Source organism: Haliotis cracherodii, unplaced genomic scaffold, assembly GCF_022045235.1.
Source record: "Haliotis cracherodii isolate W230 unplaced genomic scaffold, xgHalCrac1.p SCAF_24, whole genome shotgun sequence".
Classification (NCBI taxonomy): Eukaryota; Metazoa; Mollusca; class Gastropoda; order Lepetellida; family Haliotidae; genus Haliotis; species Haliotis cracherodii.
In genome coordinates this window covers 2,140,286-2,153,138 of record NW_027266280.1, presented here as the reverse complement: position 1 = coordinate 2,153,138, position 12,853 = coordinate 2,140,286, and the positions used below count along the sequence as shown (strand labels likewise).

At 39.7% G+C, this 12,853-nt stretch overlaps 1 protein-coding gene across 3 annotated transcripts in view; it reads left to right on the top strand.

Moving 5' to 3' along the window:
* LOC139472256 (lysine-specific demethylase 2A-like) overlaps window positions 1-12,853 on the top strand; it is a 52,426-nt gene that overhangs the window by 35,877 nt on the left and 3,696 nt on the right. For all 3 annotated transcript variants that reach the window (XM_071254651.1, XM_071254650.1, XM_071254652.1), the window contains 5 exons: window positions 763-846; window positions 2,156-2,383; window positions 2,971-3,216; window positions 3,746-4,093; window positions 5,119-5,271. In XM_071254651.1, the coding sequence (XP_071110752.1) occupies window positions 763-846; window positions 2,156-2,383; window positions 2,971-3,216; window positions 3,746-4,093; window positions 5,119-5,271 (1,059 nt within the window). The remainder of the gene's footprint in view (window positions 1-762; window positions 847-2,155; window positions 2,384-2,970; window positions 3,217-3,745; window positions 4,094-5,118; window positions 5,272-12,853) is intronic.

Here is a 12,853-nt window from a genome sequence, read left to right as displayed (position 1 = left end):
GTTCTAGAAGCCTATGATTGTGGGTTCTAGAAGCCTATGATTGTGGGTTCTGGAAGCCTATGATTGTGGGTTCTAGAAACCTATGATTGTGGGTTCTAGAAGCCTATGATTGTGGGTTCTAGAAGCCTATGATTGTGGGTTCTAGAAACCTATGATTGTGGGTTCTAGAAACCTATGATTGTGGGTTCTAGAAGCCTATGATTGTGGGTTCTGGAAGCCTATGATTGTGGGTTCTGGAAGCCTATGATTGTGGGTTCTAGAAACCTATGATTGTGGGTTCTAGAAACCTATGATTGAGGGTTCTAGAAACCTATGATTGTGGGTTCTAGAAGCCTACGATTGTGGGTTCTAGAATTCTAAACTATGATAGTGGGTTTCACGTCTATGTTTAATATATAATAGGTTTTGTATATAATATTTCTTAAATTCTCAAACTTAACTCACTCACTGACCAAAACGTACATCTATTGTTGTTGGTTCTACAATTGCCATGGACTTCCTTCACAGTGTAGCCATTATGTTTTTGATCAATAGGAAAAAAGACAGTCCGATTACATTACATATATTACATTATTACATGTACCTGTGTGTGTGTGTAGATTCACACATGTAAAGAAATTCACAAAATAATTACATGACGTGGATTATTCTCCTATAAAGCTGTAGGAGAACAATGTGTCTGGTATAATTGTTATATATATCCAACAGTCTGGTACAGTGGTGCTGCATGTTATAACACCTCCGGTGCCACTTCTATTGCAGCAACTTCTGGCAGATCACAAATACGACAACACGAAGGCGGCGGCAAGTGGAGAGCCCACGTGCTGGGTGCCGGAAACCACCAAGGTACTGAGTCCCTGTCTGTCAATGTCAACTCTCTGTCCTGCCATCCTCCAACTCCAGGGCATTGTTGGCCCAATTGCCGCCAACATCAGCAACATTTAACACTGTTACTCCGAGGTTATCCAAGCATTTGTCTCACCTGTAGTCAAGACTAGTGGTGGCACATGGTCCTGTGCACAGCACACAGGTCACAATAATTTGAGGGGTGACTGCCATTGGCGGCATAACTCCGGAGAGTTTCCAGGTCTTCATTCCTGCCCCACACTCTAGCACATGTAGGACATGTGGTGTCTCTTTAGGCACGTGCCTCTGCTTACCCAGCAGTGAATGGGTACCCAGTAGGATTCAGTGGTAACGACTTTGATTTAGACTGAAAATGGCGGTAGTCCTCGTTTCCGGAGCAGATCTTGAAAACCGTACCATATTTCTTCACCAAACTTGGCACATAGATAGATCTAGTGGTGAACTGGTGCCTTTTGATAGTTTGGGATTTTAAAAAAAGTTATTTTTCGAGTTTCCATTGCAACAACTTTGATTTAGACTGAAAATGGAGGTAGTCCTCGTTTCCGAAGCAGATCTTGAAAACCGTACCATATTTCTTCACCAGACTTGGCACATAGATAGATTTAGTGGTGAACTGGTGCCTTTGGATAGTTTGGGATTTTTAAAAAAGTTATTTTTCGAGTTTCCATTGCAACAACTTTGATTTAGACTGAAAATGGCAGTAGTCCTCGTTTCGAGAGCAGATCTTGAAAACCGTACCATATTTCTTCGTCATACTTGGCACATAGATAGGTCTAGTGGTGAACTGGTGCCTTTTGATAGTTTGGGATTTTAAAAAAAGTATTTTTCGAGTTTCCATTGCAACGACTTTGATTTAGACTGAAAATGGCAGTTGTCCTCGTTTCTGGAGCAGATCTCGAAAACCGTACCATTTTTCTTCACCATATTTTGCACATAGATAGGTCTAGTGGTGAACTGGTGCCTTTGGATAGTTTGGGATTTTAAAAAAAGTTATTTTTCGAGTTTCCATTGCAACGACTTTGATTTAGACTGAAAATGGAGGTAGTCCTTGTTTCCGGAGCAGATCTTGAAAACCGTACTATATTTCTTTACAAAAAGGCCCAGTGAACGTAGTTCACAGGTGCTAATGCATTGCACACACCCGACATGTCATATTGGCGGGGGATGTGAGTATTTCATGCTTGTTATTGTTGTTGTTGGTTATTGTTGTTGTTATTATATGGAACTGATGTTTTGGTTGTGACAATCATTCATTCTTTCACTCCTTCTTTGTTTCCCTGCTCCCCAGAAAGTGAAGAAGCTGAAGACAACGACGACGTACGTAGGAGGGAAGACACCAAAAGGCAGCACAGCGAACAAAGTGGCGTCTGGAAACCGGCGGCGACGCACAAGGTGCAAGAAGTGCGAGGCATGTACGAGGTCCGACTGCGGGGAATGCAACTTCTGTAAAGACATGCGCAAGTTCGGTGGCCCTGGCAGGATGAAGCAGTCCTGTATCAGCAGGAAGTGTATGGCGGTAAGTCCCCCCCCCACACTCCCTAGTTCAGTCCTCTGAGTTCAGTCCCCCAGAGTTCAGTCCCCCAGAGTTCAGTCCCCCAGAGTTCAGTCCCCCAGAGTTCAGTCCCCCAAATTTCAGTCCCCCAAAGTTCAGTCCCCCCTAAATTCAGTCCCCCCTAAATTCAGTCCCCCCTAAATTCAGTCCCCCTAAATTCATTCCCCCCTAAATTCAGTCCCCCCAAAATTCAGTCCCCTAAATTCAGTCCCCCAGAGTTCAGTCCCTCGGAGTTCAGTCCCCCCTAAATTCAGTCCCCCCTAAGTTCAGTCCCCCAGAGTTCAGTCCCCTGGAGTTCAGTCCCCTCTAAGTTCAGTCCCCTCTAAGTTCAGTCCCAACAATATCTTTTACATTTGGCAGAGCATTTAAGAATGATGACACTCTCTGTTCTTCTGTTTCCAACATGTTTTTGTGTATTAGTGTATCATAAGATGAAAGCTGTTAATACAGCCTGTGTAAAGGTTACACTTTTACGAACACAATCTGTTTTTTCAACTTCCTGAAAGTTGGCCCTTGATATGGACTGATATTCACATCTCTGCTGTTGGCAGCCTGTGTTGCCGCACACTGTCACCTGCTGCATCTGTGAGAAGGACGGCAAGATGGCGAGTGAGGACAACCCGGATGAGATGGAGACAGTGGTCATGGAGTGCAGCCTCTGCTGGGAGATCGTCCATCCCGCCTGTCTCAAGGAGAAGCACGACTCTCTCGACAGTGATGGCATTGTCAATGAGGACCTCCCCAACAGCTGGGAGTGCGCCAAGTGTTGTAACGAAGGAAAACAGGGGCAGCTCAAGGTAGGTAATTCTCACCAAGTCAGGGGCGGGCGGGTAGCCTAGTGGTTAAAGCGTTAGCTCGTCAAGCCGAAGACCCGGGTTCGATTCCCGACATGGGTACAATGTGTGAAGCTCATTTCTGGTGTCCCCCGCCGTGATATTGCTGGAATATTGCTAAAAGCGGCGTAAAACCATTCTCACTCACTCATTCCCCAAGTCTTGTAATGAGGGCAAACGGGAAGCTCAAGGGAGGTAATTCTGATCATGCGTTATAACAAAAGAAAATGGACCCAGCTCAAGGTAGGTAACTCTCAACAAGTGTAGTTACAGGGGATACATTTCTGATGGGGTGAAAAAATATGGGGGAAATTCAGTAAATTGTGAGAGAAACTTCATGATGGTCAGTGAACATGGAGGGTGTGTTTCATGGTAATTGTGTTATCCAAGAAACTTGAAAATATTGTATAATTGTTTTTAAACATGGCTGTTTTGAGTTTGTAAGTGTTGTATTCAGCTGCTAGAGTTGTAAAGGGTTGTATTTTGATTTAAGCCTAAAACACCTAAACCAATCGGCCGACCTAAAGGAATTGACAGTAGACGGTCGTCCGCCAGCAGTGTGGGTGACCTTGACGTAAAGGAGGAGGAGGTCGAGTTGGAGGTGACCTTGGACAATAACAACACAAAGATGGCGCCAGTGAAGGCCGTCGAGGGAAAGAGGGTCACGTCCAAGGAAACACCAGCTCCCCCGAAACCCACGCCCTCCCCAACACCCATTCCCACACCACCCAAACTCATAAAACGAGAGAAACTTGTCCAACATCGAGTTAGCCAACAGAGGGCACTGAAGAGAGACAGACTGAAGCATGTGAGACGTCTGCAATCGTCTGACACAGTCAAGGTAAGATGCATGCTGGAAACATCTGAGACTTGAGGTCTGCATGCCGTTGATGTATGGGTTGTTAGACAAATACCGTATTTGCCATATTAAGCACAATGCTCCAATGAGTGCCTTCGCTCTACTTCTGGACCAACATGTATATAATCTTTATAAGCGCCCCCTACTCAGACATTACAGTCCATAGATACTTTTGTATATTACACATTGTTTTACAGAAAACAGAAGCGCTGAAGGGGTATGGTTGCCTGGTAACTTATCCAAAAGGTGTTAGTTTCATGGATGTTTGAGCTAGGTTTGTTCACCACTCAATCTGTGTATGGTTTTAAGTGACCCTTTGTCAATTTTCTAGGTGACCAGGGTGCTTTTTTAAGGCAAATACGGTACTTTAATAGCCAAGCAGGAGACATGCATAGTCAATTCCTCACCAGTTTTGTATGTTCTTCCATCCCCTGGGAATAAATACCACTGATAGGCAGTGTTGAGAGACCTTTGAATGTCCGGGTTAGAATTGGTCCTCAGCAACCCGTGCTTGCTGTAAAAGGCGACTATGCTTGTTGTAAGAGACGTCTAACGTGAAGGGGTTGTCAGGCTCGCTGAGTTGGTTGATGTGTCATTGTACCCTAAGTGAGTAGATTGATGCTCATGATGTGAATCACTGGATTTTCTGGTCCAGACTCGATTATTTACCGACCGCCATCATATAGCTGGAATATTGCTGACAAGGAGACAAACAGTACAGAGATCTAAGAACTTTATTATCAAACTGCAAATTCAATACATTTGTGAAGCTTTTTACATCAAAAGATAAACCATACAACGTCATGTCAATTTGTATATGTCCCATGTTTTAATTTTACAACTGATGAAGTGAAATCTTTGTAGCTCATGTAACATTAATACTATGTGATTGTGTCCAAATGTAGAATTGTACGAAAGTGTATTTGGTCATGAGGCCTGTCGTGCAATGAATAAATCTTTGATTTGATTTGAACTGCTTAGAAACTCCCCATGACCTATTTTTTCAGAGAGTTCTGCCTCAAGTGCGAGCTACCATCATCCCAAAGTCTCCTCCTCAGTTCATCAGTCGCAGCAGCAAACGGGCGTTAACAGACAGCAGCGACGAAGACGATGATGACGATGATGACGATGCCCCTAGTAGAAAGCGTCCCCGCCGAGAGGTAGTCCTGCCTCGCCGTTATCTCGATTAAACCACCTCCCACCCATCATCCTCATTGTCCCTGGCACGGATGTCTTACGTGGATGTCTCATGTAGATGTCTCACGTAGATGTCTCACGCAGATGTCTTACGTGGATGTCTCACGCAGATGTCTCACGTGGATGTCTCACATGGATGTCTCATGTAGATGTCTCACGCAGATGTCTCACGTGGATGTCTCACGTGGATGTCTCACGCAGATGTCTCACGTGGATGTCTCACGTGGATGTCTCATGTAGATGTCTCACGTAGATGTGTCATGCAGATGTCTCACGTGGATGTCTCATGTAGATGTCTTACGTAGATGTTTCACGCCATCCATCATACAAAACTTATCTGACGTGTTGGTTGCCATGTCGATTTCGCCTTCCACGTTTTGCTATGTTGAGGTTTAAGGTTTTTAATTCATGTTGGACGTCAGAATTTTCGAGTTCAGATACCGTTCGAGTTCAGATACCGTTCAAGTTCAGACGAGTTCAGACAGTTATTTCGTTTCAAACTTCCCTTGGCAGCAGAGTTGAATGTTTACTAAAATTTGAGGTTTGTGCAGTTGTGAGATGCAGCATATTTAGCCACCATGATTGTACGTTCGTTTTTGTGCTTTTGATATTTGGGCTTGTATTTGTGGCCTGATGACATTGTACTGACAATGTGTATAGCTTGATAACATTGGTATCAGACTTGTACTGACAATGTGTATAGCTTGATAACATTGGTATCAGACTTGTACTGACAGTGTGTATAGCTTGATAACATTGGTATCAGACTTGTACTGACAATGTGTATATAGCTTGATAACATTGGTATCAGACTTGTACTGACAATGTGTATAGCTTGATAACATTGGTATCAGACTTGTACTGACAATGTGTATAGCTTGATAACATTGGTATCAGACTTGTACTGACAATGTGTACAGCTTGATAACATTGGTATCAGACTTGTACTGACAATGTGTATAGCTTGATAACATTGGTATCAGACTTGTACTGACAATGTGTATAGCTTGATAACATTGGTATCAGACTTGTACTGACAATGTGTATAGCTTGATAACATTGGTATCAGACTTGTACTGACAATGTGTATAGCTTGATAACATTGGTATCAGACTTGTACTGACAATGTGTATAGCTTGATAACATTGGTATCAGACTTGTACTGACAATGTGTATAGCTTGATAACATTGGTATCAGACTTGTACTGACAATGTGTATAGCTTGATAACATTGGTATCAGACTTGTACTGACAATCTGTATAGCTTGATAACATTGGTATCAGACTTGTACTGACAATGTGTATAGCTTGATAACATTGGTATCAGACTTGTACTGACAATGTGTATAGCTTGATAACATTGGTATCAGACTTGTACTGACAATGTGTATAGCTTGATAACATTGGTATCAGACTTGTACTGACAATGTTTATAGCTTGATAACATTGGTATCAGACTTGTACTGACAATGTGTATAGCTTGATAACATTGGTATCAGACTTGTACTGACAATGTGTATAGCTTGATAACATTGGTATCAGACTTGTACTGACAATGTGTATAGCTTTATAACATTGGTATCAGACTTGTACTGACAATGTGTATAGCTTGATAACATTGGTATCAGACTTGTACTGACAATGTGTATAGCTTGATAACATTGGTATCAGACTTGTACTGACAATGTGTATAGCTTGATAACATTGGTATCAGACTTGTACTGACAATGTGTATAGCTTGATAACATTGGTATCAGACTTGTACTGACAATGTGTATAGCTTGATAACATTGGTATCAGACTTGTACTGACAATCTGTATAGCTTGATAACATTGGTATCAGACTTGTACTGACAATGTGTATAGCTTGATAACATTGGTATCAGACTTGTACTGACAATGTGTATAGCTTGATAACATTGGTATCAGACTTGTACTGACAATGTGTATAGCTTGATAACATTGGTATCAGACTTGTACTGACAATGTTTATAGCTTGATAACATTGGTATCAGACTTGTACTGACAATGTGTATAGCTTGATAACATTGGTATCAGACTTGTACTGACAATGTTTATAGCTTGATAACATTGGTATCAGACTTGTACTGACAATGTGTATAGCTTGATAACATTGGTATCAGACTTGTACTGACAATGTGTATAGCTTGATAACATTGGTATCAGACTTGTACTGACAATGTGTATAGCTTGATAACATTGGTATCAGACTTGTACTGACAATGTGTACAGCTTGATAACATTGGTATCAGACTTGTACTGACAATGTGTACAGCTTGATAACATTGGTATCAGACTTGTACTGACAATCTGTATAGCTTGATAACATTGGTATCAGACTTGTACTGACAATCTGTATAGCTTGATAACATTGGTATCAGACTTGTACTGACAATGTGTATAGCTTGATAACATTGGTATCAGACTTGTACTGACAATGTGTATATAGCTTGATAACATTGGTATCAGACTTGTACTGACAATGTGTTTAGCCTGATAACATTGGTATCAGACTTGTACTGACAATGTGTTTAGCCTGATAACATTGGTATCAGACTTGTACTGACAATGTGTTTAGCCTGATAACATTGGTATCAGACTTGTACTGACAATGTGTATATAGCTTGATAACATTGGTATCAGACTTGTACTGACAATGTGTATAGCTTGATAACATTGGTATCAGACTTGTACTGACAATCTGTATAGCTTTATAACATTGGTATCAGACTTGTACTGACAATGTGTATATAGCTTGATAACATTGGTATCAGACTTGTACTGACAATGTGTACAGCTTGATAACATTGGTATCAGACTTGTACTGACAATGTGCATATAGCTTGATAACATTGGTATCAGACTTGTACTGACAATGTGTTTAGCTTGATAACATTGGTATCAGACTTGTACTGACAATCTGTATAGCTTGATAACATTGGTATCAGACTTGTACTGACAATGTGTATAGCTTGATAACATTGGTATCAGACTTGTACTGACAATGTGTATAGCTTGATGACATTGGTATCAGACTTGTACTGACAATGTGTATAGCTTGATAACATTGGTATCAGACTTGTACTGACAATCTGTATAGCTTGATAACATTGGTATCAGACTTGTACTGACAATGTGTACAGCTTGATAACATTGGTATCAGACTTGTACTGACAATGTGTACAGCTTGATAACATTGGTATCAGACTTGTACTGACAATGTGTATAGCTTGATAACATTGGTATCAGACTTGTACTGACAATGTGTATAGCCTGATAACATTGGTATCAGACTTGTACTGACAATGTGTATATAGCTTGATAACATTGGTATCAGACTTGTACTGACAATGTGTATATAGCTTGATAACATTGGTATCAGACTTGTACTGACAATGTGTATATAGCTTGATAACATTGGTATCAGACTTGTACTGACAATGTGTATAGCTTGATAACATTGGTATCAGACTTGTACTGACAATGTGTATAGCTTGATAACATTGGTATCAGACTTGTACTGACAATGTGTATAGCCTGATAACATTGGTATCAGACTTGTACTGACAATGTGTATAGCTTGATAACATTGGTATCAGACTTGTACTGACAGTGTGTATAGCTTGATAACATTGGTATCAGACTTGTACTGACAATGTGTATAGCTTGATAACATTGGTATCAGACTTGTACTGACAATGTGTATAGCTTGATAACATTGGTATCAGACTTGTACTGACAATGTGTATAGCCTGATAACATTGGTATCAGACTTGTACTGACAATGTGTATAGCTTGATAACATTGGTATCAGACTTGTACTGACAATGTGTTTAGCCTGATAACATTGGTATCAGACTTGTACTGACAATGTGTTTAGCCTGATAACATTGGTATCAGACTTGTACTGACAATGTGTATAGCCTGATAACATTGGTATCAGACTTGTGCTGACACTGTGTTTAGCCTGATAACATTGGTATCAGACTTGTACTGACAATGTGTATAGCTTGATAACATTGGTATCAGACTTGTACTGACAATGTGTATAGCTTGATAACATTGGTATCAGACTTGTACTGACAATGTGTATAGCTTGATAACATTGGTATCAGACTTGTACTGACAATCTGTATAGCCTGATAACATTGGTATCAGACTTGTACTGACAATGTGTATAGCTTGATAACATTGGTATCAGACTTGTACTGACAATGTGTATAGCTTGATAACATTGGTATCAGACTTGTACTGACAATGTGTATAGCTTGATTACATTGGTATCAGACTTGTACTGACAATGTGTATAGCTTGATAACATTGGTATCAGACTTGTACTGACAATGTGTATAGCTTGATAACATTGGTATCAGACTTGTACTGACAATGTGTATAGCTTGATAACATTGGTATTTGGCTTGATAACATTAATCAGTAACTCCTGCGTCACGTTATGATTGTTTATGTGAGCTGCATGTGCTGTCCTGATCTGTGCCTATTCGTCTACTACAGACTTAACTTACTTGCAAGAAAATTAGGTTAGTAATAGCACCAAACTACTTACCACAGTTGTATCGCAGTCATACTTTACCAGTAATTGTACCGCAGTTTATCTCAGAATAACAGACAGTTATCTCCTAGGTTGATGAGGTGTCAAGAGGTCTGTGTATGGACAGAGTACTCCGAGTATGCTAGATCCGCCCTGCACCTCGACCTGGGCGTCTGAACCCCGTGTGTTAGAAATAGGTGTCACGATTCACTGATGCATCAATGATTTTCACTTGACGACAGGGGTAGATTTAACAACAAATGTTGTTTGTAGCCGGCAGGGATTGCTCCTTTCAGAAGTTACTGGCCCTTCTCCAAACTAACTGGCCTTCAACTAAGTATGGGAGGCCATGGCTGAGTTACCCAGGGGGAGGTAATTTTAGAGCGTCTCATAAGATTAAATTTTGGCTTCCATTTGCTTCATTTCGTGGCGATTTATGAGCAAATAGTTGTACAAAATGGTTGTAGGTTGTGTCATTCTACTGAGATGTTCTTTGAGTTGACCATTCACACGAACTCATCCCCCCTAAATATTTTCTCATTGAAATTACGTAATTCATGAGCATTGTCCAATTACAAATATTAAAAATACACAGAGAATAGGGAAATTTGACCAGACGGCCAAATACTTTGTTTCACAAATCCTTTTGTAATTTTCACCGGCCACTAGTTAAATCGACCCCTGGACGATAGTATACATTATCCGCCTACCATTCATGGTTTTGTTCTGTATTTCAGTAACATTTCTAATTTTCAAACAGTTATATTTGAGGAAAGGTTTTGCAATAACTAGACCTGATCACTATTCAAGTTCGTGTTACCATACTGTCTATCACCAAACTATAAAAGCTGGTTCCTAGCAACAACGTCTTGCTAGACCGTCCACAAAACGGCACAAAGTAGTATGACAGTGGCTACAATATCGTGAGTCGTGTATTGCGAGGTGTATCTATACGTGAGGCAGGAATATCGTGACACCTTAGTTGTAGACCTGTGTTACAGGTATAAGTAGACCCCAACAGATTGACCAGGGGTAGCATTTGTGAAGACAAATTTATGTGTGTTTTTTTATCAAATTTGCAAAAGATTTGCAGAGTGTAAATAACTGTGTTGATTTATTGTGACCTGTGTTGTACATACACCAGATGGATATTTTATGAAAGTTTGTCGATGTGTTGATGTAAGTTGCCCTCAGGAAGGTTGCGGAGACGGGGTGAAGGAGGAGATAGTTTGAAAGATGCTACAAGACTGGACATGCTCCCTGATCACAGGGGATAGTTCTCTAATTTGGCCAGACCAAGTATTCTATTCTTTTTTATGAGAGTTTTATGGGCAAAATAGACCCCATAAATTGTGAATGGAAATTTGATGACCTACAATTTCAGGATTTTTAGAAAATAGTTATTTTGATTTTAAGGCCATTTGTTTGATAAGCTATTTGTGATAAATGTCTTCATATATTAGCTTAAATAAAACCGCTATGGAGAAGAGATAGCATGCTTTTAATCACAGCATTTGGGTTGACTCTTCTGTGAAATAAAAACATTTGTCTGGCTGAAAAAAGTTAGAAATATACAAGGCAAAATAATATATATTTTACAAAACCTTACTTATATTTCGATTTTCTGTATTCTGTTTAAATTAGAGGACATGTATACACACTTTGTGTAGATCCACAAGCCTGAATATCATTTATAAAATTTTATGAGTGAAAAGCGAGGGTGAAGAAAAAAACACATCTTTTAAATATAAAAGTAGCATGTATTGCTTGTTGAATGGAAGGTTGGCATGGAAGGGAAAGGGTGTGGCTGAGATTGTGAAGCTTGTTGCAAGCATGCGCTGTACATAGTGTCGCTGTACATAGTGTCGCTGCCAGTATTTATCAGTATTGTGCTTGTCACCACCTTACGAATCAGAGGAGGTAGAAATATTACAATATAACAACATTGAGAAATGTAGTTTCAAAATTGTAATAAAAATTAAATCCCATAAACATATTTCTTAGAATCAATCTCTTGTCCCGAAAGGTAAAATATACGAAGAAATGAAAATGGAAATCTGTGTTGACTTGTTCCACTCTACTCTGTAATATATTATACCTGTTTCCTGTAAATACATGCTTTGTATTTTCAAAATATTAATAAGAATCAAATCAAATAAACATATAGTTTGGAAATAATCTCTAAAGAATATTGTCCAAAAAGGTAAAATAAAATACAAAATAATAAAAATTGAAGTCTGTTTTATGTCTAATTACACATTTGGGAAAGTTTGGTTTCTGTGGAATCTGTAATCTGAAAACAAATACCTGAACATGCAGGTGATTCTGCAGACACAGACGTCAGTCAGTAGAACGAGGTTGGATTAAATCCGTTTTTGTATTTAAGATAATCTGGTTCTTCAAGTTAAGCATGTTAAAGATGACATACACTTCAGGTTAAGCAAGTATAAGTACAAGGCATTTGTTTGAGAAAACAGGTACTCTGGGATAAAGAAAAGAAGGCTGTCTTTGACAGTTGGAATGTGAAATAAGTGGTTGTTCGGAAAATGTCACGACAGTTTTGTGAGACGCATGCTGCTGTCAGTGTGTAGACAGGACGTATTTTGATGTTGCTGATCTTGTGTTGTATATAGTGTCATGTCACCATCATCATCATCATCATTACCATCATCATCATCATCATCATCATCATCATCACTAGGGCTGTAACGATCCACCGAAGATTTGGTACATTCCAATATGTTGTGCCAGTATAGGATGCATTTTGAAGTTGGGCCTCAATGGAAGATGATACAATTATATGTGTGAGTGAGTGAGTGAGTTGGGGTTCTTCACCCTATTGCTGCAATGATCAAATGCTAGAAAAGTTTTAATGACGTTTTTCTTTTTGTGTGAGCAAGAGTTTTCAAACCAGTTTCAGTGTCATTATTTTCAGTTTTATCATTTGCATCCAAGTCAACTTATCCTGACTACTA